This window comes from Penicillium waksmanii (assembly GCF_028829765.1).
Source record: "Penicillium waksmanii strain IBT 27052 chromosome Unknown utg000001l:1.0-4852451.0:1.0-4856178.0, whole genome shotgun sequence".
Classification (NCBI taxonomy): Eukaryota; Fungi; Ascomycota; class Eurotiomycetes; order Eurotiales; family Aspergillaceae; genus Penicillium; species Penicillium waksmanii.
Genome location: NW_026643248.1, coordinates 2,770,949 through 2,796,183, shown reverse-complemented (window position 1 = coordinate 2,796,183; position 25,235 = coordinate 2,770,949). Strand labels below are relative to the sequence as shown.

Here is a 25,235-nt window from a genome sequence, read left to right as displayed (position 1 = left end):
GGAGCAGATGGGAATGGTTTGCGTCGTGATTGCATCCAATGGGATTTATAGGTTTACGGTGAAATAAGCAAACACAACAAATGTGAAATGATTGAATTGGGTGAAGCCTATCGTCTCCCACCAACCACCCCATTGACCGGCAGTTGACCATCCCTGCAAGTACCGACACGCTTGAACATATCATCACAACGATAGTGAATCACTACTTCCAAGTTAGAACTATCGATCTACTGGCGAGCCAACTCCGCCAGCTGATCGTCATCATAAAAGGTCTCCAGCCGCCGCTTGCGAGCCTCCTTGTCCTCCTTGGCATGCTGCAGGATCTTCTGAATATTCGGATATGCTGAGAATTTGTCCTACAAGAAGAATCAATAACAAGCCCCCAAAAGATACACTGGCAACAACTTGAAACTTACTGGCAAAGCATCCCACACCTTGGGGTCGGTACCCTGATCCTTGAATGTACCGCATCCAGTGCGGGCATATTCAGTGAACAAGAACGACCGACTGCTCTCAATCATGATAGTCATTTGGTCTAACTTTGGTCAGCCCGTGCCCCTATCTAATAATTTTGGAACATAAACTCCCATGGGGAGGGTTAGGGCTATACTCACTTTCAAGAATCTTCCGGGGCTCATTCACCTGGTTCCGCATCTCATACACGTAGTCTTCACTGAAGTTTCCATGGGGAGTATGGCTGATCTCCACACTACCTCCACCAGGCAGGAAGTCATCCGAACGACCCAATCCATTTCCATATAACGAGGCCAGGAACTCAGTAGCCGAGTTGCGGTGGAAATAGGGTAGTCGGAACGTGTTGGAGGCTACATCCCAGCGCGGCCCGAACCATAGGAAATCCGCCAGCGGATTATTCGGATCGCGAGAGGCGGCAGTCAACACGCAATTCACAGAGGGGTCGGTGTGATCGATCGAAGTGGCATTTTGAGAAGAAAACTTTGTCAGATCGTACTGTGAAAGAAAGTCATGTCAGTGCCAGCCAACTAACTAGTAGATACGGGTCTTGTGGACTCACTTTGTACGGGACAACATTGCCATGCCAAGCAACCAAATCAAACGGACTATGATCTTGCTCAATAGCATGATACAACCCATTTGCTTTATTCACAATTGCCCAGTCCTCATGTAGATTATCGTCAATGTATGCGATTGGGTGCAAGAAATCACGCGGGTTGGCAAGCCCATGTCCTCCAATGGGACCCAGATCAGGCAAATCCCACCGTGAACCCCAAACTTCTGTGATATACCCCCGAGCAACGCTATAGCCAGGGCCCAGCCGAATCGAGAATCGGATGCCTCGCGGAACCACACAGATCTCGCCGGGTTGCAGGAAAAGCTTGCCAAGTTCGGTCTGAATGTCCAGGTTACCCAGTTGAGCGACAATCAAGAAGTCGCCATCGGTGTTACAGAATGCACGGTGGTCCATGTCAGCATTTATCATGTAAACATAGAGTGCAATGCCCTCGCGGAGGTTGGGATCACCGCTTCCTCCGAGGGTGTGTAGTCCGTCAATGAAATCAATCTTTTCGTCGTCACCGGGCAATGGAAAGGGGGCCCATTCGCCTTGTTCGGCCAGTGTGGCAACCTTTGGATTCAAAGTGAGGAAACAATTTTCGATATCGGATTTGTGGGGGATGTTGGCCTTATAGCCATCTATAGAGCAGATCAGTTAGGATATGAACTTCAGCCCACCAGACTCGAATTTACTCACTATGAGCTGCTGCAGGTCGCACCCGATACATGTAGGTGCTGAAGTTGGCGTGTCGAGGAGCTGCGAATGCAGAATATGTGATTCCTTCAGTGTATAGACCAAAACGCGGTTCCTGGGGATTGTTCTGTCCTGCCGGCAGTGTCCCGGGAATCACTTCAGATTGGTGGCGATTACCGAAGCCAGCCTGATATTCGTATGGGTCATTGTCTCTCGTAGGCTTGCGAGTCATGGTATCTGTGTAGTGAAAGACCTTTTGGAGGTCCTTGACTGGGTGTCTCTCCTTGACGGGCGGAGAAAGCATTTTGGCAGATATCGAGCTGAGATTGATGTTGAGATCAAAGATTTGAGATAGAGATACCCAAGTTTGAAAATATAATGATGGTAGTCTATTGAAGACGAAAGGTTTCCTTATGCTGAAATATTTTTCAAGGGGTGTATCACCCTGTGGGTATGTAATCACTGAGAAGGAGACCCATATGGAGCTCTTTCATCATCTTGTGCTGTGTAAATAGATGCTCCCACATACCAGGACCCACATAGACCTTATGGCCTTGTGAAAGCCCCGGGTTTAGCTATGGACCCATCGGGAACTATCTTTTCTTGAATCTTAATTTTGTTTTGGTTATTTCTTGCGGGGCCATGTGGATGTGGAGCAGACAAGCACCACCTCCAAAGCCGTAGGTGGTGATGAGAGCAATGCGGATGTGAGGTAAGATTAACATGGTCGAGGAGAAGCTGAAATGACTGAGACATGGTAGACATGTAAGGGAACTATGCATTTGTATGTACAGCTATAAACAGACTTTTCGCGGCTATTTACTTGAGAACTGAATCTAATCAAGAGCTAAAACATCATCCACCATCCTCGATGATGCGCCCAGATAATTAACTGGGTCACAAAGCTCACTGAGTCGCTGCTGGCTCATTTTCGATGTAACCTCTTCCTTCTCCAGGAGACAGTCCAATAACGACCCTCCCTGCTCAATACTTTCCCGGCAGGCCTCGTAGACAATATCATGAGCCCGTTGACGACCCACATGCGGCGCCATACCCATCATCACGGCCTCCGCCACAATCAACCCTTTCGTAGAGTGGAGGTTCTCGAGCATCTGCTTGCTATTGACAGATAGACCCGAAAGTGCGAAATGAGTCTGCGACAAAGCCCCAACGGCAATAACAAAGCTCTCTGGCACAGCAACCCACTCGAGATGCCAAGGTCCCGAAGCGCGTTCAAAGTCGGCCACCATTCCATCAAGAACTAGACCTGCATTCGATCGCAGGATCTTAGATGCAGCCAGAATAACCTCACTCGAGATGGGGTTACGCTTCTGCGGCATGGTAGACGACGCACCACGGTGTGGCACGAAAGGCTCAGATACCTCACCCAACTCATTGGACGACATCATAATGATATCCAAAGCCAACTTCCCCATAGAACCTCCCATCAACGCGAGGAAGTTGGTAATTTCAGCCACACCGTCTCGAGCAACGTGCCATGTGATCGAAGGATTAGATAAACCAAGTTCCTTGGCCAACGCCTTTCGCACCCGAAGTCCATCATCGCCAGAACCCAGCGACGCGAGCGAACCCGCTGCACCGCCAAACTGCACGAGTAAAGTCCGATCACGAAGCTGCGTCAGTCTGTCCAGATGTCGCTGGAACCCAGATAGCCACACGGCGCACTTATATCCGAAGGTCACCGGCAATGCGTGCTGCAAGTGCGTGCGGCCAGCCATAGGGGTATCCTTATATTTCTCCGAAAGCAGACGCAGCGTCTTGATGACATCTTTGAGCAATCTCTCAATGATGTCGAGTCCCTCTTTCATTTGGAGCACGCTTGCTAAATCCATGATATCCTGTGTCGTCGCGCCCCAGTGTACATACTTGCCAGCCTCGTCGCCACAGATAGCCGAGAGCTGGCGAACCAAAGGTAGAATGGGGTAGCCCACGATTTCGGTTTCGTGGCGTAGGCGATCAAAATCGAGGCTGGATTCTTGTACACGCTGCGTGACCATCGCTCCAATCTTGGGTGGAATGACATCGCATTGGGATTGCGCTCGTGCTAGGGCAGCTTCGGCGTCAACACATCGTCGGATATAAGCTTCGTCGTCGAAGACCTAGAATCACAACGAGTAAGAGAGGTGTCCTGGCATCATGCGTTAAAAAGTAGAAGCATACCTTGCGAATTTCATCTGTACCAAACAGAGTTCGGAAAATGCTCGAATCAATTGCACTGACTGATCCGATTAATCGGCGCCCACTGGTGAAGGTTACCGAGACTGCCGGGCGAGCGTTCACCCGCGACAGACGCAAGAACATTGACATGGCGATGGAGTTGTTATTCCTTGCAACTGACACTTAAAGAAGAGGTATTAACAACGACAGCTTCAATTATGTATAGCTTTGCAATTGGACGAGTCTGAATGGATAGTACTATCCAGACGGGTGTTATGCGGTCTGCGCTCCACAATGTTCCTCGAAGCCAGGCCCCACATTCAATCTGGTGGCTGCATGTGGGGCTGGTGGAAGAGGCTATTCCGAAGTCAACTCCAGGTTCCAACTTGAACTTGAAAGGGGACTGGGAGGTTGAGCTTCCAGCTAAAGTGAGTTGAATTATACCTAGTAGCTATTTTACTGAGAGAATGGTAGAAAAGCAGAACTTGAAAGTTGCCCAGAATCCGTACTACACCGAGAATGCCTAAAATCTCACATTGAAATCATTCTGGTACTACTACTATGAGAACATCATGAAACCAAGATACTAATAGTTAGATATATTCATGACCTGTGCTATTTACACTCCGAAGAACTTCAAGTTTGATCTAGTCCGATCTAGTAGTGTATCTATTCTCGAATAAAAAGGGATGCGACACCCATACCGGTGCTGTCAACAGTTAGCAGTTGAACTCATCGAACTTGATGGATAGATCTTACCTTGCACACATGCTCACGATGCCCATCTCCTTATCTGATCGTTGCAGCTCGGCCAGAAGCGTGGCGACCTGTCGGGCACCGGTTGCTGCAACCGGATGTCCCAGGGCAATAGCGCCGCCGTTAGGATTGACCTTGTCCATATCGAGACCTAGCTCGCGAAGACAGTAGATGGACTGGCTTGCAAATGCCTCATTCATCTCGACGATGTCCACATCCTTATTTTCAATACCAAGGTACTTGTACAAGTTTTGAATGGCAAAGATAGGCCCGATGCCCATCTCATCTGGTGCGCAGCCTGCCACTTGAGTGCCGGCGAATCGAGCGATGGGCTTTAAACCGTGAGCGTCGGCCCACGATCGACGGGCGAGAATGGTACTGGAAGCACCATCGGAGATTTGCGACCTGTGATTGCCTGAAGTGAGCATACATCTCAAAAGGATGTGGAATGCAAGGGTTTCCCTCCGCTCCCCAACTTACGAGTTACCAGCAGTACTATATCCATTCTCCAGCACCGGATTAAGAGTCGCCAATTTTTCCGCCGTGACTGTATGCCTCACACCCTCATCACGATCAACCACCGAAATAGTCTCCTCGTCAATTCCCTCACTGACAGACCGCACCGTAACGGGCACCAGCTCCGCCTTGAAACGCCCCGACTTTTGAGCCTCGCTCGCTCGTCGCTGACTCTCTGCAGCAAACTCATCCTGCTCCCTCCGACTAATTCCATAGCGCGACGCAACATTCTCCGAAGTCTGCAACATAGGCAGCAAGCAGTCCCGCGCATCTTTTACCGATGATTCCCTCAGAGTCGGAGATACATCGACGGGAATTCCCCGAGTCGCATAATTCCGCGACATACTCTCCACCCCACCGCCAAGTCCAACATCAATTTGACCCGCCAGAATCGAATGCGAGATATGCGTGATAGCCTGCAGACTGCTCGAGCACTGGCGATTCACGGTGTGGAAAGTGGTCGAATTAGGGAAACCCGCCGCATTGAGCGCCATGCGACCGGTCTTCGCGAAGCCCAGCTCTGCGAGGACATTGCCAATCATCACATCATTTACCTGGCTGGCTTGGATATTCGCTCGTGTCACTGCGGCTTGCATGACCTGTGATGGGATAAATTGTTAGGAGGCAATTCAATTTCAACAACGGAGCCAACCCTGCGAATTGAAATGGGCATACCTGCATGAGAATCTCCTCTGGGTAGGAGTCCTTGAATCCGCCCTTGAACGCCCGTGCGATGGGACTCCGCACGGCGGAGAGCACAACGACATCATTGGGGCTTCTTTTAAGCACCTCGCCTGCTGTTCTTCTCAGCATTTTGGAGGGAGTGAATATATAAATTATTGAAAACAGGAGACAGGAGAAGAGAGAAGGGAGGGGAGGGGAATGTAAAGAGGAAAGAAACGGATCATAAATTTGTGCCGAATGGGGCCGTTAGTCGCATGGGGAGCTTCCCAGTTGCTCTGCCAGTTGCCAGCTGCCAGTGGGTGCTGCCTTCCCCAGACTGTGGGGCGCTTGCACCCCTTGGCGATCGTCTTCTGCATTCTTCCCGTCCTTGTTTAACTTGTTCCCCTCCTCCCTCGTGCATGCACCTCGTATATTCCCCCGATTTTCGGCAATTTACATTTTACATGGGCTACCGCGGTTGGGCATTTTATTCCGAACCAGGTTGTTTCATCTACCTAGGGGGGAAAGGTACATATATTTCTTCTTATTTCTTGGTAGCTTTTCGCCACAACCGGTGGCCAATTGCGGGTGATCGATGGGCAATCGATGGGCAATCGGTGGGAAATCGGTGGAGAAGCAAGCATGCGAATGTGGGGTGATCGGGGGGGCACACTACCAAACGCGTAAACCGGCGAAAAATGCACTCATTCTCACCAAAGATATCAGGCTAAGGCTTCATCTTACAGCCTCATCGTCCCAGGACTCGGATTCACCCCATTTCCTTCAGAGGACTCGTCCTGTGCATTCATCTCCCACCCCCGTCCACGATACCGCGCGGGCCAGATTCCCGATTTACCTGGAGCCATGATCCCATTGGGATCCAGACAATCCTTGATCTTCTCGTTGAATTTGAGTAATGCGCCGTCATTCCAGTTATACGTTCCCGCAATCTGATCCATAAAGGCAAGATGGGTGCGGTACTCGCCGTATCCCCTCTTCGCAGCGTCATCAACCATTCCGCGCAGACATGCACGCGCATTATCTCGCATGACCGGATCGTCGCGGTTGAACACAATCTCTACAATCAAATGCATCTCGCGAAGACCCACGACAAAGGTGGGAAAGAGGTCTCAGGTTATACTCTTCGCATCGCTGCTGCGCAATGTCCCATAGTGCCGTCGCGTCGTTCCCGCGGACGGGGGATACAGGGCTGAAGGCAACGTGTCCTCCATTGGGGTGCCAGTTCACCCAGCGTAGCTCTTCGATATCCGGTACGCCGGAGGCAATCCGGTCGCGAACCCAGAAATAGTTATCTGCGGGCAGAGTGGAAGGGTCGATTCGTCTGGCGCCGGGGATTTTCATGAATTCCTTGTGGATTATGTCGAGTTTGTACTGCCGGATTTCTTTGGGTCCATAGGCCATGCCGTAGTATAACCAGGTACAGTCGCCGTGGGCGAGTTTCTGCGCAGCTTCGTGGATGAATGAGTCTGGGACACGCCCTTTCCCGTTGTAATAGAAGCTTCGGGGTCTTCCCTCTAGTCCAATTTGCATACTAATGTGGCGGAGCTGTGCAACATTCTCCAGAATCATGGCGATTCTAAGAGGTCGGATTATGTCAATCTGATCAAGCCGGTCAGTTTATTTTGGAAGGCATGTTTGCGGTTAGGATAAAATTCATGTTACCAATTGGCTGAGATCCTCTTCTCGTTGGAATGTATAAAGCTGGACAATCCGTGAGCCATTGCACAAAGCCAGAAACTCGAGAAAATCTCACATAGCTCTCATGATCACCAGGATTGGGCATCAATCCAAATCCCATCTTCGTCACGACTCCCATATTCGATTGAGAGAACAATCCGCTATAAAAACGACGATTAGCGAATCTCATGCTCTCCCAGCGATACCAATTATACCAGTAGTAACACATACTCAGCAGTAGGACCAAAGCCGTAAGGGAAAAGCTGCCAGCTATTATTCCCCGGCAAAGCACCCATGCCAGTCCTAATAACCTCACCAGTTGGAAGCACAACCTCCATCCCACAATGCATCATCCAGTGGTCTCCATAAGGAGTATACCCGACTCCACGATCAAGTGCATTTCCCAAGACCGACCCGCCTCCAATATCGGGGACGTCTACCCAAAGGTGCTGGAAACCCCGCGCTTGGATCTCTTCATATAGAGCGAAGTAGGTCACGCCCGGTTCGACAAGACAGGTGCAGTCGTCCGGGTTGATGTCGAGGATTCGATTCATTCGCCGACCGAGATCGAGTACGACTGCCCCGCGGACGCGTGGGGCTGCGCCTCCGTAGCCGTCTGGTCTTTGTTAGAGAGATATAATTACACCTAGGCATAGAAAGGGCATCAGGCTTACAGTTTCGACCGATTGAGATCGGGGAAATGGGGATGCGATAGCTGTTCGCCCATTGCACGATTGTTTGGACTTCCTCGGTGCTGCTGGGGTAAACTACCACGGATGCGACGAAGTCACTTTCTTCAGAGATATGCATTCCATCGTGGGTATTTGGGTCTGTGAAGGGTTAATGTTTTTGCGACTGTTACCTAGTGTGGTATGTTATTTCTACTGACTTTCCATATACCTAGTATATGGCGCTTAGTTAGTAAATATCCATGACAAAAAAGTGAGGTATCGGTTGATCATACCATCCATCATCTAGTTTTGTCACAAATTCTACATGTTCTTCTCCTAGTCGATCGCGGAGTTCTGCAATTGCGGTACGAAAGGTGACTTGATTGATGCCTTGCGGGAGGGCCACTTTCGTCCTACTGTTTTCGGATTTGGTGGATATATCGAAGATCGCAGATTTTGTTTCTTGGGCCTTGTCAAACAGCCTAGCTGGGATTCCGTTGTACTTTTCGGAAAGGAGCGGCGTCGGGGATACGCTTTTCGGACTCATGGTAACGGTGAGTGCGCTAGGGTATAGTAGAGTGCCTGGGTAGAGTTCTCAAGGTAATAGGGCTCTTCAAAATTTACTTTGTTCGATAATTTATGGTATGGTAGTTCGTTCAAGTGGGATATTGTCTACTTTTGTCTTCCCCGGTCCTGCCATAAGCGTTTCCCCTCATTTTCATGCACACTGGTGCTGGGCTCTCATGGTGATTGGACATTACTGCTAGACGAGCTGCCAATGTCTGTGGGAATGGAGAAAAAAGCCTTCATTGGCAGTGATCCTCCTGAAACACATGTTAGCCTACGGATTTACCCCAGATAGCGTGGTGACAGCAGGCCGAAGCTATATGCACGGTGGAGCGGAGACGTGAGGGGACGGGCCCCACTCGACGCGACGATCCGAAGTGATATGTCTAGACATGGAGTATGTTTTTCTTCTTCAAGCTGCTGGTATTGCATTCAACAGCATTGCGAACCACGCGATGTGGGGCACCGGAGAGTCAGACGGAATCAGTCCCGAAGATTGTTGTCGAGTCCCGAATGGTTGCCGAAGGGAATTCCGTGTAAGATACGTGTTATGTACAGCCCGAATTACGGGATATTTACCATACGGGCAGTCCCCCGTCGCACTTGCCTCGCGTTGGCAAATCACCCGCACTTCCTCAGTTTCCCCCAGCGTCGAGTTGACAGTTGACAGTCATCAGATAAGTCAGCCAGAATTCCCATTTACTCTCTCCCGCTGCCATCTTTCCTCCTCCACATTCACCCCTCGTTCCCCATCTCCCCCATTGGCATGGCCACGCCATCTGACTAACCATCGGCTATCTTTGTGGGGTCGGCTTCCGATGGCGGCAAAAGCCTTTGGGGCTCGCCGCTCTCCCTCTCCGATCTTGTGGGGGAGTTTGGGCGGTGGCTGCCGGGTAAGCGTTTTTTCGGCTTGTCTGGCTCAGTCCCTAGCCGAAAACCCGATGGGGGGATGGGGTAGCTACTTTCGCGATAATTCAATTTATTCTTTACTTTTCTTCTCATTCTCTTCTTCTTCTTCTTTCTGCTGGTTCAGAAAGCACTACCCCGGAATTTTTATCTGAAGGTAGTACTCACCATGGCGCGGCCTGTTCCTGCGATCAAGGTGTTCAGCCCCATCTGGCGGCGGAACTTCTCTGCCTCAACTTCTCGGAGCGCCATCAACAAGCTATGTGACTCCGCAGAGGAGGCTGTCAAGAACATGAAGGGTTCTTCGACCCTGCTGGTCGGTGGTTTCGGTTTCTCGGGTGTCCCTAACACCCTGATCAACGCCGTCCACGCTCGTCCAGAGGTCAAGGACCTGACTGTTGTTTCCAACAACGCTGGCATGCCCGGCGCCGGTCTCGGTAGGTGCAATGTGCCATTGGAGGTCAAACTCCGCAGCCATTGAAACATTGGCTAACCTGCAATTCCCTGACAGGTCAATTGCTCGAGTCCAAGCAGATCACCAAGATGATCGCCTCTTTCATTGGCGAGAACAAGGTGTTCGAGAAGATGTATCTCACCGGTGACCTGACCCTGGAGCTTACTCCCCAGGGTACCATCGCTGAGAAGTGCGCTGCCGGTGCAGCTGGTGTCCCGGCTTTCTACACCCCCGCGGCTTACGGTACTATCATTCAAACTGGTGAACTCCCTATTCGGTACAACAAGGATGGCTCTGTGGCAGAAATGTCCAAGGTCAAGGAAACTCGCACTTTTAACGGCAAGGAATACCTTATGGAAGAATCGATCTTTGGTGACTACGCTCTGGTTCGCGCGCACAAGGCCGACAAGCTCGGTAACTGCCAGTTCCGCAAGGCTATGAACAACTTCAACGAGGCCATGGCCAAGAACGCCAAGTACACCATTGTTGAGGTTGATGAGATCGTCGAGGTCGGCGAGATCGCCCCGGAGAGTGTTCACATCCAGGGTGTCTACGTTGACGCTGTCATCAAGAGCACCGCGCCCACCCAGATTGAGAAGCTTACCTTCGCCAAGAGCCCCGAAGACCTGCTTGCTGCTGGCTCCGGTGAAGCTACCGCCCGCCGTGAGCGTATCGTCAAGCGTGCCGCTAAGGAGTTCAAGGATGGCATGTACGTCAACCTCGGTATTGGTATTCCTCTGATCGCTCCCTCCTACCTTCCCGAGGGTGTCGAGGTCGTCCTGCAGGCTGAGAACGGTATCCTGGGTCTGGGTGGCTACCCCAACCCTGGTGAGCAGGACCCCGACCTGATCAACCCCGGCAAGGAGACTGTTACCCTTGGCCGTGGTGCTTCCCTGTTCGGTTCCCACGAGAGTTTCGGTATGATCCGCGCTGGTAAGATTGATCTTACTATGCTTGGTGCTCTGCAGGTCAGCCAGTACGGCGGTATGTTTCCACTCTCCTGATCAAAATATATGCGCATTGTACTAATTATTTTATAGATCTGGCCAACTTCATGCTTCCCGGTAAGGTCAAGGGTGTTGGTGGTGCCATGGATCTGGTCGCCAACCCCGAGAAGACCAAGGTTGTCGTGACCATGGTATGTTTACAATTTAATCCCGACTGATAGAAGAAAATCCAACTAACCGCTCTACTCTACAGGAACACACCGACAAGAAGGGCAACCCCAAGATTCTTGCCGACTGCACATTCCCCCTGACCGGCCCCCGCTGTGTCTCGACTATTATCACCGATCTGGCTGTCTTCGACGTCAGCACCTCCGAGGGTCTGACTCTGATTGAGCACGCCGAGGGTGTCACCGTCGAGGAGATCCGCAGCAAGACTGCTGCCCCCTTCAACGTCTCCGCCGACTTGAAGCCCATGCAGCTGTAAATTTGATGGAAATATACCAATTGTAAATTCGGGATTCTGAATACGTTTTTGTTTTGCATGTCGATAAGGTTCTAGACTAAAATTAGAGCATTTTTTTCCTTTCGAAGAATTCAATTCCTCCTTCTGCGGATAGTATAAACAATAAGAGATCATAGGAAACATTCAAATTTGCTATTCAACGTGAAATGCCCCAGAATTGTCAGCAGAATACTTCTACAATCTGGACATCCACCCCACGAGCACCCTGGGGCAACTCATGTGGGGTCAACATTCGAACCCACCTGCAGATTGTGCAGTGGGGCTCCCCACGAGCACTTGCAATTAAAATAGGTAAACTTGGAGATAGAAATATTACAGACTAGACAAGCTTGCTCTCAGGAATTGCGAGCCCTGTCATAATGAATTACCTTTTATTATCACGCCCATTCTTGGTGGCGAGGACAACATCCCGCCCTCACCTGATCGGGTCATGTCTTTCCCGGGGATTGGCCACGGCGCAGAAGAGTAAGAAGCTGCCATTGGCTGGAGTGAAAGTTTTGGATATGAGTCGAGTACTGGCGGGAGTAAGTTCAAATCTCAGCTACATACAGGGATCCTATCTATGTATGCCATATTGCCGTTGACTAGTTCGCTGACACTGTTGATAGCCGTACTGCACGCAGATCTTGGGCGATCTCGGGTATGCATTATCCGTACATCCCTGATGGTGGAGGTTCGCGAAGAATAGTACTGATTGATGTATCCAGGGCGGAAATCATCAAAGTCGAGCATCCTGTTCGAGGCGATGATACTCGTGCCTGGGGCCCACCTTATGCCCCATATAAAGATGGTAGAAAAGGCAACGGCGAAAGCGCATATTACCTCTCAGTAAGATAAAGAAAAAAAAATCAAAATCAAAACGCGACAGAACCGTTGAAATAACAAGAATGAACAGGTAAACCGAAACAAGAAGTCCCTCGGTCTTTCCTTCGCCCACCCTGAAGGTGTTGAAATCTTGCACAAACTTGCCCGCGACTGCGACGTCCTCGTCGAGAATTACCTCCCCGGTTCGTTGAAAAAGTACAACCTAGACTACGAAACTCTGTCGAAGATCAACCCGCGTCTTATTTACACCAGTATCACTGGCTACGGACAGACAGGACCCTACAGCAACCGTCCCGGCTTTGATGTGATGGTCGAAGCGGAATTTGGACTGATGCATTTGACCGGGACGCGGGATGGACCGCCTGTTAAGGTTGGTGTTGCAGTAACGGACTTGACGACCGGATTATATGCCTGTAATTCAATCATGGCTGCATTATTGGCTCGCGCGAATACGGGCGAGGGCCAGCATTTGGATGTGTGTTTGAGTGATTGCCAGGTCGCGACTTTGGCGAATATGGGGGAGTCGGTGCTTATTAGCGGGAAGAAAGATTCGGGTCGGTGGGGGACTGCGCATCGTGAGATTCAAATTTCTTTTTCCCTTGCTTGTGTCCAGTGTTTCTGGTTGACTGACCAATTTCTTCTTTAGCTTCTGTCGTTCCTTATCAAGGGTTCAAAACTGCCGATGGAGATATCTTTGTTGGAGGGGCGAATGATCGTCTTTTTGGCATTCTTTGTGACAAGATTGGGAAACCTGAATGGAAGAGCGATCCTCGCTTTGTGACGAATAATGAGCGTGTGCATAATCGTGCTCAGTTGGAGCCATTGATCGAGGCTGAATTAACAAGACGCACTACTCGTGAATGGCAGGATCTGTTCGAGGGTAGTGGTCTGCCCTATGCCGCTGTGAATGATATCCAAGGAACTATGAATCACGAACATGGTATGCAAAATCTTGATTTATTAATTGCGTTCATGGTATGCTGACTTTTGTAGTGCGTGCAAGGGGTATGGTTCAGACCATCGATCACCCGGCTTGTGGACCCATCAAGGTTATCAGTCCCCCGGTGAAATACTCGAATGCGGAGCCGAATATTCGTTTACCCCCTCCTTTGTTGGGAGAACATACCGACGAGGTATTGAATCGCACTCTTGGAATGGGCTCTGGCAAGATTGAAGAGTTGAGGAGCAAAGGAGTCATAGCATAAGGAAAATCTGTTATATTGTAAAATATTGAAATAGAACCACATAGAATCCAATTTCGTCAAGAATCACAAAAACTTGAACACTAAGAACATTGAGCCACTACGTCACTTCTGCTCCATAATAGTAGAAAGATGCTTCCAAACCGAGCATCGGTGAAACTGGGCATCAGGAACGGCCTCCATCTCTGTTGAGTTCAATTGAAACTTTAACCTCTGGTTACCACTAGATCCCCAAGGTTTCCATTCTGGAGCGGCAGGGTTGCGATATGTATTAGGATCCAGAGTCAGAATAAAACTGATCCAATAATCCATGACGATTGGAACCATGGGCGCATTATAGGTGAAATAAGAGCAGCCAGCGCAGGATCCCGCATTTCCTGGCCCAAAGATAGCTGGTTTCTCAGATACATGTGATACCCCGAGACCAGCGGCTTGCTTAGAACTTTCTAGAACATTATACCTATAGCTCCAAGATTTCATTGGAGAGTTATGGGTTGCCATAGATGATGCAATCTCGAGGCCCGGACATGTAAAAGTTGCTTCGCCATAAGCCAGTTCAGCTGGGGTGAAATAAGGCGCATGCTTGGGCAAAAAAGGCTCTTGAAGAGGATAAGTCCGGTTAATCAAGTCAAGGTTGGCTGCGGTCAACTTGGGGTAATTGGCTTGAATAAAGGCTAGGAACTCGGCCGAAGTGGTGACATTCGGGGTAAACCCAGTTCCTTCATCATTGTCATTGCCGACGATAACAGGAACCTTTCTCACTCTGCCTTGGTCAAAGAGAGTGTAAAGGAGATCTGGCGAGAAGGAGCCATCGACTACTGGCAGGAAGTACCATAGAGGAGTTTGTGTTGTACCAGGAAATCCGGATTTCACATCTGCAGACTGTAGCGTGGCGGACTCTCGAGAACGCAGACATTCCATGACGTCTTCATCGTCAGTACAATTGGCATCTTTTACAAATTTGTCAAATTGAAATTCGGACTCCGCGACTGTGCGATGGGTAGGTAGGAAGGGAGACTCCGAAATTGCACCGACAAATGATCGTTCGCGACCTCCGTAGGCTGTCAAGTGATATGCGATTGAGCCTCCACCGGCCGAATCGCCGTGAATGACTATATGGTTTGGATCTCCACCAAACTAATTTGACCAGTTAGCATATTAGACTAGAAATACTGTTAGATTATGAGTACGCTTACCAGATAAATGTACTTCCGAGCCCACTCCAACGCCTTAGTTTGATCGAGAAGCCCAACATTCAGATCCCCGTTCCGCCTGATTTTTTCACTCGCTAAAAATCCGAAGGCGCCGACACGATAGTTGATTTGTACAAAGATGATACTGTGATTGGACCGCGTAATGACTTCGGTACCATTGAAATTTTGATCTGAGTTCGTAGCATAACCGCCACCCTGGATGAAGAACCAGACAGGCAGTTTGCTCTTCGGAGTTGCATTACTAGGAGCAAAAACGTCGACGTACAAACAGTCCTCATTTATCGAATCGCTGAGAATCCCAGCTGTTCCAATACATGTAGGTGCAAACTAGGACTCAGATGAGCGGTTGCACAACATAGTATTTCATCCAAATAATACGCGTACCTCCTTGGCAATTTGCACGCCATCTTGGCGTAGTGGATCTTGAGGAGCTCTAAACCTGAGATTTCCCACGGGAGGAGCCGCATATCTTATGCCGAGAAACTGATTTACACCAGCGCTCAGTGCGGTCCCTTCATATTGAGAATATCCCAAGTTTACTATTGGGTTTCCCGAAAAACCTTTGGCTTCTAATGGACGTCCTTCGAGCAAATCTGGAAGTCCCAGAAGGGAAAGCGATACGAGTCTCAGAAATAGCATGGCAGTTCGATTCAAAGCTAATTAAATCTTTATCTGGGGTATTCTTACAAGTTATACTAGTAAAAGTCCAAGATTCGGGCTCGGTACAATAATCGGGCGAGGGATCTCATCTCGAGAGGGGTAGTATGTACGAACGCGGGGGTGGCACTATATTGATCTGCAGGGCTATACCAGTTTGATCGACGGAGCAAAGGGTCCGCTACTCAATTGTTTGAAGTGATAGGCAGTGATGGCGGGCTAAGCCCTTTTAAGAAGTTTCCATTCGACCGATGTAATATTTGGCATCCGAGCAACCGGATTGTTTGTTACATTGCATACACCGCTACTGAACAAGCTCAGTTGAGATCTAGAATGCCGTTTTGTTCAGCCACACCGGAAAAATTATTGAAAATCCTCGGGGATAGAATGCAAGATTTGGTCTTGCTATCTACAGCTATTCTCCTCTCATTCTGTTCTGAACTTCTAATGGGGCCCAAATTACCGAGTAATGTGCATAAACCAGGATGACGCAGCAGCATGGATCATTATACTGCCGACTCAATGATTATTCAAAATATAAAGCAACAAGCTACTAGTAGTAGTCGCAGGCTTCTAGAATGTATTTTTTCCTTAGTCCTCGACAGAATAGGTTGCCCGTCATCTCGAAATAGCGGCTTAACGAGATGTTGGTATCTCTTCAGGGCGTTAGTAGAGTCCTATGTCGAATTTCGTAATGATTGGACTATTTGAAGACCCCTACTACTGCCAGTGGTAGCCTACGAGGGTACGCCAACTATCATAGTTTAGAGTAGCCCTTACCATAGTACCTAGGTAATTTATCGTTTTACACTCTATTTCAATTTCAATTTCAATTTAGTGGTATATTTTTTTTGATTTTGCTTTCTTTGCTTTGATCATTGATACTAGAAAATCACCGATATCCTGGGTATTCCTTAGAGAGTATTCAAGTCACTTGAAGCTCTTTGAGGCCAAGTGTCTCCTCTTCCGACTTTTTGAGGTAGCCATCTTTGAGGAAGTTACTCAGCATAGGTGTATAGTCGAAAATCCAATCTCTGAGCCAAGCAAAAGGCCGGGGAACGCAATGGAACATTCTGCCAAGGAAACGGGCGAATTCAACGTTATGATTGACATAGTCGACTCTTTGTTTTTCATATAGCTCAAATCCAGCGCTGATTGCTGACTGGTTTCGTAGGTCAACACCATCAAGGAATTTAGCAATGAAGTAGCCATCTTCAATTGCCATACCCATACCATATGCAGCATATGGTGAGACTGGATGTACAGCGTCACCCAGACATACAACCCGACCACTAGACCACTTCTTCATCGACGGTCTGTTGAAAATCTCCCAACGATAAACTTGAGTATCAAAGTCTGTAGCATTCAAAAAGCGAGGCATTGGCTGAGACCAGTCTTCGAGAATCCCAGTAAGATGGGCTTTAGGGTCTTCAGGGACAGGCTTTCCATCCCATGAAGGCTCAACCACCCACCATTCAAACCCTGGCTTTCCATCATGAAGCATTGGGAAGAAGCTGGCTTGGTGTTGCCAATCATGTGAAATGAAACCGTAGTTGGGTGGAATATCCGGAATCTGGTCACACCAGGCGAGCCAGAGTCGGATTCCAGTATGAAACAATTGAGGCTCGCCAAATGCTTGTCGAGAAACAGCTGAGCGAATCCCATCAGCTCCAATCAAAATATCGGCTGTCTCTCGACGGCCGTTCTTGAAACAAAAGCTCAACACTACCCTCATGCTCAATATATGAAGTGAACTCATGATCGGCATAGATAACATCGTTGGGAACGAGGTCCAGCATTTTCTTGAACATGGAAGAGCGAAGAACGCCATAGTGCCAGCCTTTTATACCCATACTTTTCTCGATATCGGGGTTAAAAGGCAATTTGACGCGTTCTAAGCCTGACTTATTCTTAAAATAGGTCACTGTATAGGAGCCAAAATCTTTTGGGTCTATCCCATAGGACCGTAGAATAGCCAAGACAGGTGTTGATAGCAAGACTGCGCCTCCGATAGCTTTGCATTCAGGCTGTCGCTCGAAGATACGAACGTCATAGCCTCGGTTGATGAAAGCTAGACCGGCCGAAATTGACCCCGGTCCTCCTCCAACAATAGCGACCCGTTTTCCGGGGCGCCAATTGGGCTCGGGCATTTTGAGAGTTTCGATAAGGATGGAAGAAGCCTGCCAAGGAAATGATTGACGAGGTTTGCTGGATATGTATTCACCTGAGCTTGAAAATGAAGAAACCGAAGCGATTTACCTACTAGAGCTGTACTGAGGCTCGGAATATCAGAAGAATCATCGCAATTTAAAGGATGAATAGGCTACGAATTGCTCAGATCCATTCTCTTCCTGGCTCCGGACCCTTTCGTATCCCGCCCACATGCCGATGAAATTGAAAATAAAGTGGGCCGGGTCATCCAATCAAGTGAAGGACATATAGCTCTTTGGCCATACACTTCGAAGTACGGAGATATTGTTCGCGTGATGGGGTTGCTCCGCGCTGTGTTGGAAAGCGGTGTGGACTGCTCGAGTTATGCAGGATTCTTATTTCCCCGATAAACACTTGGTTCCCCTTGCATAAACTGCATATATCTTCACCTTCAAACGTCTAAAAAACCTACGTCGGTTGCTAGAAAACCGGGGGGGTTTATCCACGCCCAGTCTATTACTGGGTTGTAACAAAGTATACGCCCCACCACTGCGCCCCTTCGCATCATATGATAACTATGACTTCAAGATTTTATTGTTGTGAATCTCCTGGAACCAATTTGAAAATTAGAAGCAGCTGACCCTGCATCGAGCTAACATCCACTGACTGCAGTCGAGTCGTTATGTCCGAGTCCGGGTGTCCGAACTCCCGCTTACTGCATTATGCGACTGCCGACTCGGACTCGAATGTGGGCGCAGACGGTCCCGAAAGCCGGGGTCTCCGCACAAAGAATAGTTCAAGTTATATATCGAGGTAGTACACACCATACTACTACTGGTACTACTCTTGCATCCTCCAACTCCGAGTCCCAGTCACATTACTACCACATCCTATCAAACGGTGCTAATTTGAACTTCTCTCCTGTTACAACAAATTCAAAATGGGCGACAAACCACCAAAAAGCATTCGACCCCTCAACCGGTACATCACCACCCACAACAAGACAGGCCAGGCCATCTTCTCCACCGCGCTGTCTGAAGATATGCCAGTCAAGTCCCTAGACAACGGCGCTGACTTCAGCCTCGCCTATACCTCTGACCACTTCCCTGCACAGCTGGACGGTGACGCCGATTTGGCCGAATACACTAACTACCTCACCAACCCGCCGGGAATCACCATCTCCACGGGAAATGTCTGCCGCATTGTGGATGTCCAACCAGGAATCACATGTGCCATGCACCGCACTGTGTCACTGGATTATGGCGTGGTGTTGGAGGGGGAGGTTGAGCTTATCCTGGATTCGGGAGAGACACGGCTACTCAAGCGTGGGGATGTTGCCGTCCAGCGCGGTACCAACCATGCTTGGCGCAATGCGACGCCGGATGTGATCGATCCAGTGACAAACGAGAGAACTCCACAGTGGGCGCGGATGTTATATGTTTTGATGCCTTCGCAGCCGATGACGATCGGGGGAAAGGCTTTAGGGGAGGTCGTGGATGGCATTGGTGCGCGTGCTAGCACTTAGCACTGAATACTGAATAGATTTTGGCAGCTATCCATGTGTCGTTATGAAATTGGGAGGTTCCAAAGGATTACTACGGAAAGGTGTAGCATATCTTATGAGTCTTCTTCCACAACAGTGAAAATGATGATGTAGGCATACGGAACGTGATACATCTGATTGGAATGATTGTTCAAAATAAAAATCACTAGCTGGTAGTCGCTAACTCCTAGGGTGTATATTCCCTTCATTCCTCGGCAGAAGAGGTCGTCCGTCATGATCCTGAAATAGTGATTGTGAGGCTATCAGAGTGTCTCCCTCATCGTCAAAAATATCACCATCGTCGCTGTCATTTTGCTTATCATCGTCCAAAAGCTCTTCCAGACCGAGGTCAAAATCCTCCGCTGTTAAGTGTGTATAGTTCCTGTATCTTTGCCATAGCCAGATACCCCCAATGGAGAACACCACAAGGGCGACGGTAGCTATTCCAGTGAGTAATAACACCGAGGTCATGCTCAATGGCTGAGCTACATGCTGTGTATTCACCCTTCCAGAGGGAAAAGTGAAATTAGCATCATAGGTATCAAAAACTATCGGGAGGGTTGCGGTTGTCAAGTCCACAATATCGGTTGACCGAAGTACATCTCCGGCTTTGTCGACCGCTTCGGCCCATAAATATTGCCACGGGGTCTCCCCGACAATTAACTTTGTTTCAAACCCAGTCCTCGAACCTTCTGTAACGACTTTGTCGTAGTCCCCCCTGTATGGGATTATGGGCTCCCCTGACAACCCAATACGCAACTTCCGTTGCACCGTTCCAGCTAAGGTAAACAACAAGTTCGCCATTCTGGGTTTTCCGCATGGCAATGGCAGGGTCCCACCAGGGAGTTGCGGACCAGTTCATCTTGTACGCACGGTAGTTATCGAGTGCATCGGGGATCTCATCACTATGCCATGGTGAGAATTGGATATCCATCACTGTCTCTCCCTGGGAGTTATGCTCTGTAAATGATGGACATCGGCCCCAGCCGATGAAAACATTACCGAGGCCATCCATGGAAGGGGATAGTGGCTGCACACTTCCTTGACTCTGAGCCTGAAGCTGTGCGGGGTGACGGAATTCACGCAGGAATTTAACCGTGGGAGGAGAGATAGTATCATTGATGGCAAAATGTAGGCCACGCGAGCATAAAGCCTTGCAGTCGCCGTGGTTGGTGGCAGTGCCGTGGTTGTCGAACAGTGTAATCTGAGTTTCATTCGTCCCAGGGACGAAACGAGCGTGATGTTGCCAGCTCATTGTCAACACAGCCTGGGTTGTATCCGACCCATTCACCACGGGTATTTCATCGAAGTCATTTCTCTTTCCACCCATCTGCCAAATGATCTCTCCCGTACTCCCGCTAATAAGCAGGATAGAGAATGTATGGCGAATGGATATGAGATAGTTTCCTGCTTGGGTCTGGATTTCACGAGATGTTAGAATTTATCTCATAATCGCACATCATTTATTTGTTCTCACCTTTTCAATACTGTTGATGTGATATGCATCCCAGCCACGGCCCATTGACTCGTACGAGTCCAGAGGGTTTATGTGATCGAGGGCTCGCCAGTGGAAGAGAACCTCGTTCGTCTCAAGGTCAATTTCTTGGAAAACTGCATCTAGTATTTCGATGCTGAATGGTGGTAGCTCCCACTGAGGGAACATTGATGGATGCACTTGAATTGAGTTCACGCCAGTAACCAAAGCTGATCCGTTTCCAGTGAATGCGAACTCATGTAAGTCACTGTGTACCTGGATATTTTGCGCCGATACTTTATAGACTAGGCGATACGTATCGTCATAGGCAAGTCCATAACCATCGCCAATCCCATTACCCTTTTCTCCTTCCCAAAAGGTTAAGTATTTCTTTCCCTTATTTTCTTGAACCCGAGTGCCGAAGACATTTTTGAAGGTTCGGTTCATGTATACCGCGCTCAAGTCGCGTGCATCAATAATTAAAGGGGACGCGAGCGGCGAAGTGTCGTTGCCATCATGTCGTAGGAAAATGTGGGAGCCCGCATCGGAGATAGCATCGCTATCCCAGACGGTAGCTTGCATGATCGGCGCATATTCATCGCTGGAATGGAATTCCAGATGAGGACGGTGACCGAGCACGCCATCGTTGTATTCATCGTAGTTGGTTGAGACGAAGTCCCCGCATGCTCCTGCGGCGAGTACGGCAATACTAGCCCAAATAAACGGTAGCACCATCCTTAAATTCCAGACAGCTACAGCGTAGCCAAGCGCTATCGATTGACAGTCTTACCATCTGTAGAAATTCATTCTGATGGCTCAAAGTAAAGTCGGCGCCAAATCGACTGCATTTGTGGAGGAGTTCGCTTGGGGGAATTTCGAGTTCCTCGTCATTCGGGTTGAGTTTACGTTTGAGCATGCGTATGCTTCGTCAGGGGTGACTCCGTCAACCCCAGGTCCACATCGGGATAGGTATTGAAATTATACGGAATTGTGGGATTGTCAATACATCAAAGATACGTACTTCATGGAAAAAAGGGGGTATCTTGTCCATAATACTTTTCATATGCAATTGAGGAGAATTCCAGATTCTGGATCATTCCAATTTTTCATTACGATGAATTCAGAAATCGAATACTACTCGTAGTCAGCAAAACAAAGCTCCCCTCAAGGTGAAGCCAGATCCACGTGTATTATGAGTTTGTTTTAAAACGCGGTCGTCATCAATGCCAGACTCTGCCGCTTGTGGAGCTTAGGGGGGATCCATAGCGATTCGTACTCGTTCCAATGGTTGTCTTTCGTCGTACAAAGACCCGCTCAACTCTAAGCCAATTCCACCTTAGTCTCTTGGCGCCTGTCGTCAGCCACACACTGCCGCGGAGGGCCAACAATCAGAATCTTTGTTGAGTCCTTCATTTACCGAGCGGAATCTCCATTCTAGTATTAGTCGCATTCCGGTAGTTAAAGTTCCCGACCCAGTTGATTGTTCATTTCCGCTCAACGGGGCGGAGCGGTGATGATCGGGAGGCGGACTCGTATTCGTACGGGGCTGTGTCTTACTCTTGAAAATTTATGCATAATACTGTAGCCGCTTGGCAGTTTGCTACTTTTAGAGCGAAAAAAAGCACATATTAAATATGTAGCATTTTCTTCGCTACAATCAGGTGGACGAGGACAAGTAATATGGAAAATCCAGAAACAAACATGATTGCGTTAGCGCATATTTCAGCGCCGTGACATATGACAAAGACAACAACCTAAAGCTAAAAATAGGAGAAACAATATCAAAAATCTCGATTGATTCCAGCTTCAAAAAAGTCAAAGACCGGACTTGCAATCGTGGTCCCAGGTTAAAAAATCGCTCTGCGGGGAAAAGGAAGCCCCCGTCTAGGCTCTTCAACTCTCCATCGCAAGACGTATTCCTCCGCTTTATTATAGACGTCACTATCGTTCCTATAGCGCCCCTTAACTTCAATCGAGTAAATCAACGAGGAGGCCGTATATCTTCCGATCGCAGTGGGCGTGATGGAGGCGCAACGGTCTTGAATGGCGCTCAGCATGATATTAAGGAGCTCCAGATTAGATCTCCGCAAGTCTGACGACTGGAAACGAACATTCACATATCGTACATCTTGCGGTGATGAGTTACCACTCGAGAAAGTGATCCCCAAGAGCGGCATTTTGCTTACAGTGAGGGTATTTAAGGAATCTATATTCTTTCAAGTTTCTTTTTTCGACAGTCGAACGTAGAACTAGCTAATATGATGCAGCTAGAGATGGATCTTCAGACTTATATAGATCCCTTTTCATTTATTCATTTATTCATTTAGTTTAGCTAGACTTGAATCACTCGAGTGCTCTCGCGGAGTACGTCGACGGGTGCAATGAATGAACGTTCTTGACGAGGCTGCTAGTCAACGTTTCAAGCTCACCGAAACAACCCAATTGAAAGGCCCTACTGTGTCAGGGATCTCCGTCCTATCCTGTTAGTTGCTCAAGGTTAGTAAATGATCTACTGGGGTTTGATGAATGTAGCTAAGCAAGAAACAATGAACTCAATTTCTAATGTTCTTTGATTTGGTCATAAGGTTAGGTTTCCTTTGAATATCTGAAACTTTGTTTTTCAATGCTTATTTTTAGGTATGTAGGTGATTTTTATTCTCAGATCTAGCATAGCCTTTTAACATGTTGAGAGGAGGTTGGTGAAAGCAGAAATGTCCAAGGTTAGTGAAAGCAGAAATGTCCAAGGTTAGTGAAAGGAGAAAATTAGCAAAGAGAGAAAGTTGGAACCAAGGGGAAAGCTTAACTGGGATCGAAACCGGTCTCTAAATACCGAGGGAGGAATGCCACGGCACTTCAGGACAGCCCAAAGAACTGCTGTCGCTGATAAGGCAGTCCCCCCTGGGTAATCCAAGTGTCGATAAGGCGGGCTGCCTCCTCGAGGGCTAATGTTTCAACGAATCCTCCTTTAAGTGAAATCTGCTCAGGTGAAAGCTGAACTAGCATTGAGAAGCACCACCGTTGCTTTGTTTAATACTGACCGACCCAGACACGGCCTTGGGCGATGTAATCCTTCATGCATCCCATAATCTTCGAATCTGACCAATAAGCCATTTCGGGGCTCAACGTAAATGATACCCACCAAATACTCACTCCAGTCGTTTTGACTTGTCTGTTAAGTATGTCGTAGTCCATGATGCAAGCTATTATTGATGTTAGTGGCTACTTGATACCAGGGGATTCGAGACACTTGAGTACTATCTTCCAGAGAAGGATCCGATGTCCATTTGTGGCTTTTTCATAGCATTAACTTTGCCTCCTATAAACAATTAATCTTTGTTCAGATTCATACAATGGAATATTGACTTTGTCTTTTGAGAAATAAAGAAATAATATTTACAGGCCACTCTGATGATCCACTATTCAGCTATGCAATTTTTCAATCTCCGCGCAAACCGCATCGACCACCCCCTGGGTGTTCGCGGTTCCACCAAGATCGGGCGTTAATGTACCGGCAGCACAGACTGTCTCGACGCATTGCATAAGCTTCGCCGCGGCCTCCTTCTCCCCGATCCAAATGAGCATCTCTGATGCTGACCAAAACGTTGCCACTGGGTTTGCGATGCCCTTTCCAGTGATGTCAAAAGCACTACCATGAACAGGCTCAAAGATAGACGGATTTTTGCGAGTTGGGTCCAAGTTACTCGAGGGGGCAACTCCGATAGATCCAGCAAGTCCGGCGGCGAGATCAGAGAGAATGTCCATATGCAGGTTGGTTCCGACGATAGTATCGATTGATTGTGGTTTAGCCACCATTCGGACAGTCATCGCATCGACAAGCATTTTCTCCCAGGCCACGTCGGGAAAGTCCTTCGATACCTCAGAAGCAACTTGATCCCAGAGAACCATACCATTTCGCATAGAGTTACTCTTGGTGACAACGATCAAGTGCTTCTTAGGACGAGACTGCGCTGTCTCAAAAGCGAACCGCATGATGCGCTTAATGGCGACCCGAGTGAAAATTGCGACTTCAGTTGCGACTTCCCATTCTTGTCCAACATGTGAGCGTCCACCTTGACCAGAATATTCACCTTCCGAGTTCTCGCGAACAAGCATCCAGTCAATACCCTCTGTGGCAGTGTTCAGTGGGCATTTGGTTCCTGGGAATGTTCGTACGGGACGGACGTTGGCATAAAGCTGCAACGGACCACGAATGGCTAGCAGAAGACCCCATAGGGAGATGTGGTCAGGGACATCTATTTCTTTGTTAAACAAATATCCTAAATCATGAAAATATTTTGCATCTTACCCGGCGCACCAACGGCTCCGAACAGGCCGGCATCGAATTTGCGTAGCGTTTCTAAGCAATCATCCGAGACATATTGACCAGTCTCTTTATAGTATTGAGTTCCCCAGGGAATATGGGTGAAGTCAATTTGAAATTTCCCCAGTTTTTTGGCGAGTTTCTCGACGACTTGAATGGTGGCGCTAACCACCTCGGGACCAATGCCGTCACCGGGGATGGAGGCGATGCGGTATGTTGGTGACATATTGGAGATCTTTCAAG

The 25,235-nt window shown here is 48.6% G+C and overlaps 11 protein-coding genes across 11 annotated transcripts; 3 read left to right on the top strand and 8 right to left on the bottom strand.

Annotated features, from left to right (window-relative positions):
* Positions 1–227: 227 nt before the first annotated feature.
* N7481_001016 (Homogentisate 1-2-dioxygenase) lies at positions 228–2,030 on the bottom strand (the record flags this gene model as incomplete). Its single annotated transcript, XM_057260235.1, has 5 exons — positions 228–356; positions 417–535; positions 615–969; positions 1,034–1,671; positions 1,730–2,030. The coding sequence occupies 5 exons, from the start codon at positions 2,028–2,030 to the stop codon at positions 228–230; spliced, it is 1,542 nt and encodes a 513-aa protein (XP_057128067.1).
* A 532-nt stretch (positions 2,031–2,562) lies between these two features.
* Positions 2,563–4,048, bottom strand: N7481_001015 (class-II fumarase/aspartase family protein; the record flags this gene model as incomplete). The annotated part of the gene is made up of 2 exons (XM_057260234.1): positions 2,563–3,846; positions 3,908–4,048. The coding sequence occupies 2 exons, from the start codon at positions 4,046–4,048 to the stop codon at positions 2,563–2,565; spliced, it is 1,425 nt and encodes a 474-aa protein (XP_057128066.1).
* Positions 4,049–4,573: 525 nt separating this feature from the next.
* N7481_001014 (thiolase family protein) lies at positions 4,574–5,989 on the bottom strand (the record flags this gene model as incomplete). Its single annotated transcript, XM_057260233.1, has 4 exons — positions 4,574–4,613; positions 4,664–5,065; positions 5,141–5,775; positions 5,852–5,989. 4 exons carry the CDS (start codon positions 5,987–5,989, stop codon positions 4,574–4,576), a joined length of 1,215 nt encoding a protein of 404 aa, XP_057128065.1.
* A 590-nt stretch (positions 5,990–6,579) lies between these two features.
* Positions 6,580–8,755, bottom strand: N7481_001013 (FAD-binding oxidoreductase; the record flags this gene model as incomplete). The annotated part of the gene is made up of 8 exons (XM_057260232.1): positions 6,580–6,917; positions 6,949–7,459; positions 7,523–7,561; positions 7,614–7,698; positions 7,769–8,153; positions 8,212–8,367; positions 8,427–8,437; positions 8,502–8,755. The coding sequence occupies 8 exons, from the start codon at positions 8,753–8,755 to the stop codon at positions 6,580–6,582; spliced, it is 1,779 nt and encodes a 592-aa protein (XP_057128064.1).
* Positions 8,756–9,850: 1,095 nt separating this feature from the next.
* On the top strand, positions 9,851–11,566 carry N7481_001012 (3-oxoacid CoA-transferase; the record flags this gene model as incomplete). The annotated part of the gene is made up of 4 exons (XM_057260231.1): positions 9,851–10,118; positions 10,193–11,119; positions 11,176–11,273; positions 11,336–11,566. The coding sequence occupies 4 exons, from the start codon at positions 9,851–9,853 to the stop codon at positions 11,564–11,566; spliced, it is 1,524 nt and encodes a 507-aa protein (XP_057128063.1).
* Positions 11,567–11,964: 398 nt separating this feature from the next.
* N7481_001011 (CaiB/BaiF CoA transferase family protein) lies at positions 11,965–13,635 on the top strand (the record flags this gene model as incomplete). Its single annotated transcript, XM_057260230.1, has 6 exons — positions 11,965–12,129; positions 12,214–12,245; positions 12,313–12,433; positions 12,501–13,005; positions 13,077–13,370; positions 13,424–13,635. 6 exons carry the CDS (start codon positions 11,965–11,967, stop codon positions 13,633–13,635), a joined length of 1,329 nt encoding a protein of 442 aa, XP_057128062.1.
* Positions 13,636–13,737: 102 nt separating this feature from the next.
* On the bottom strand, positions 13,738–15,329 carry N7481_001010 (uncharacterized protein; the record flags this gene model as incomplete). The annotated part of the gene is made up of 3 exons (XM_057260229.1): positions 13,738–14,769; positions 14,829–15,173; positions 15,231–15,329. Coding segments are annotated over 3 exons (1,476 nt in total), but the record flags the coding sequence as incomplete, so codon positions are not given.
* Positions 15,330–16,428: 1,099 nt separating this feature from the next.
* N7481_001009 (FAD-dependent oxidoreductase) lies at positions 16,429–17,653 on the bottom strand (the record flags this gene model as incomplete). The annotated part of the gene is made up of 2 exons (XM_057260228.1): positions 16,429–17,153; positions 17,233–17,653. The coding sequence occupies 2 exons, from the start codon at positions 17,651–17,653 to the stop codon at positions 16,429–16,431; spliced, it is 1,146 nt and encodes a 381-aa protein (XP_057128060.1).
* A 941-nt stretch (positions 17,654–18,594) lies between these two features.
* On the top strand, positions 18,595–19,179 carry N7481_001008 (cupin domain-containing protein; the record flags this gene model as incomplete). Its single annotated transcript, XM_057260227.1, has 1 exon — positions 18,595–19,179. One exon carries the CDS (start codon positions 18,595–18,597, stop codon positions 19,177–19,179), a length of 585 nt encoding a protein of 194 aa, XP_057128059.1.
* Positions 19,180–19,377: 198 nt separating this feature from the next.
* Positions 19,378–21,478, bottom strand: N7481_001007 (arylsulfotransferase; the record flags this gene model as incomplete). Its single annotated transcript, XM_057260226.1, has 5 exons — positions 19,378–19,559; positions 19,605–19,915; positions 19,953–20,614; positions 20,675–21,407; positions 21,462–21,478. The coding sequence occupies 5 exons, from the start codon at positions 21,476–21,478 to the stop codon at positions 19,378–19,380; spliced, it is 1,905 nt and encodes a 634-aa protein (XP_057128058.1).
* A 2,613-nt stretch (positions 21,479–24,091) lies between these two features.
* N7481_001006 (isocitrate/isopropylmalate dehydrogenase family protein) lies at positions 24,092–25,218 on the bottom strand (the record flags this gene model as incomplete). The annotated part of the gene is made up of 2 exons (XM_057260225.1): positions 24,092–24,924; positions 24,978–25,218. The coding sequence occupies 2 exons, from the start codon at positions 25,216–25,218 to the stop codon at positions 24,092–24,094; spliced, it is 1,074 nt and encodes a 357-aa protein (XP_057128057.1).
* Between the last annotated feature and the right edge of the window lie 17 nt (positions 25,219–25,235).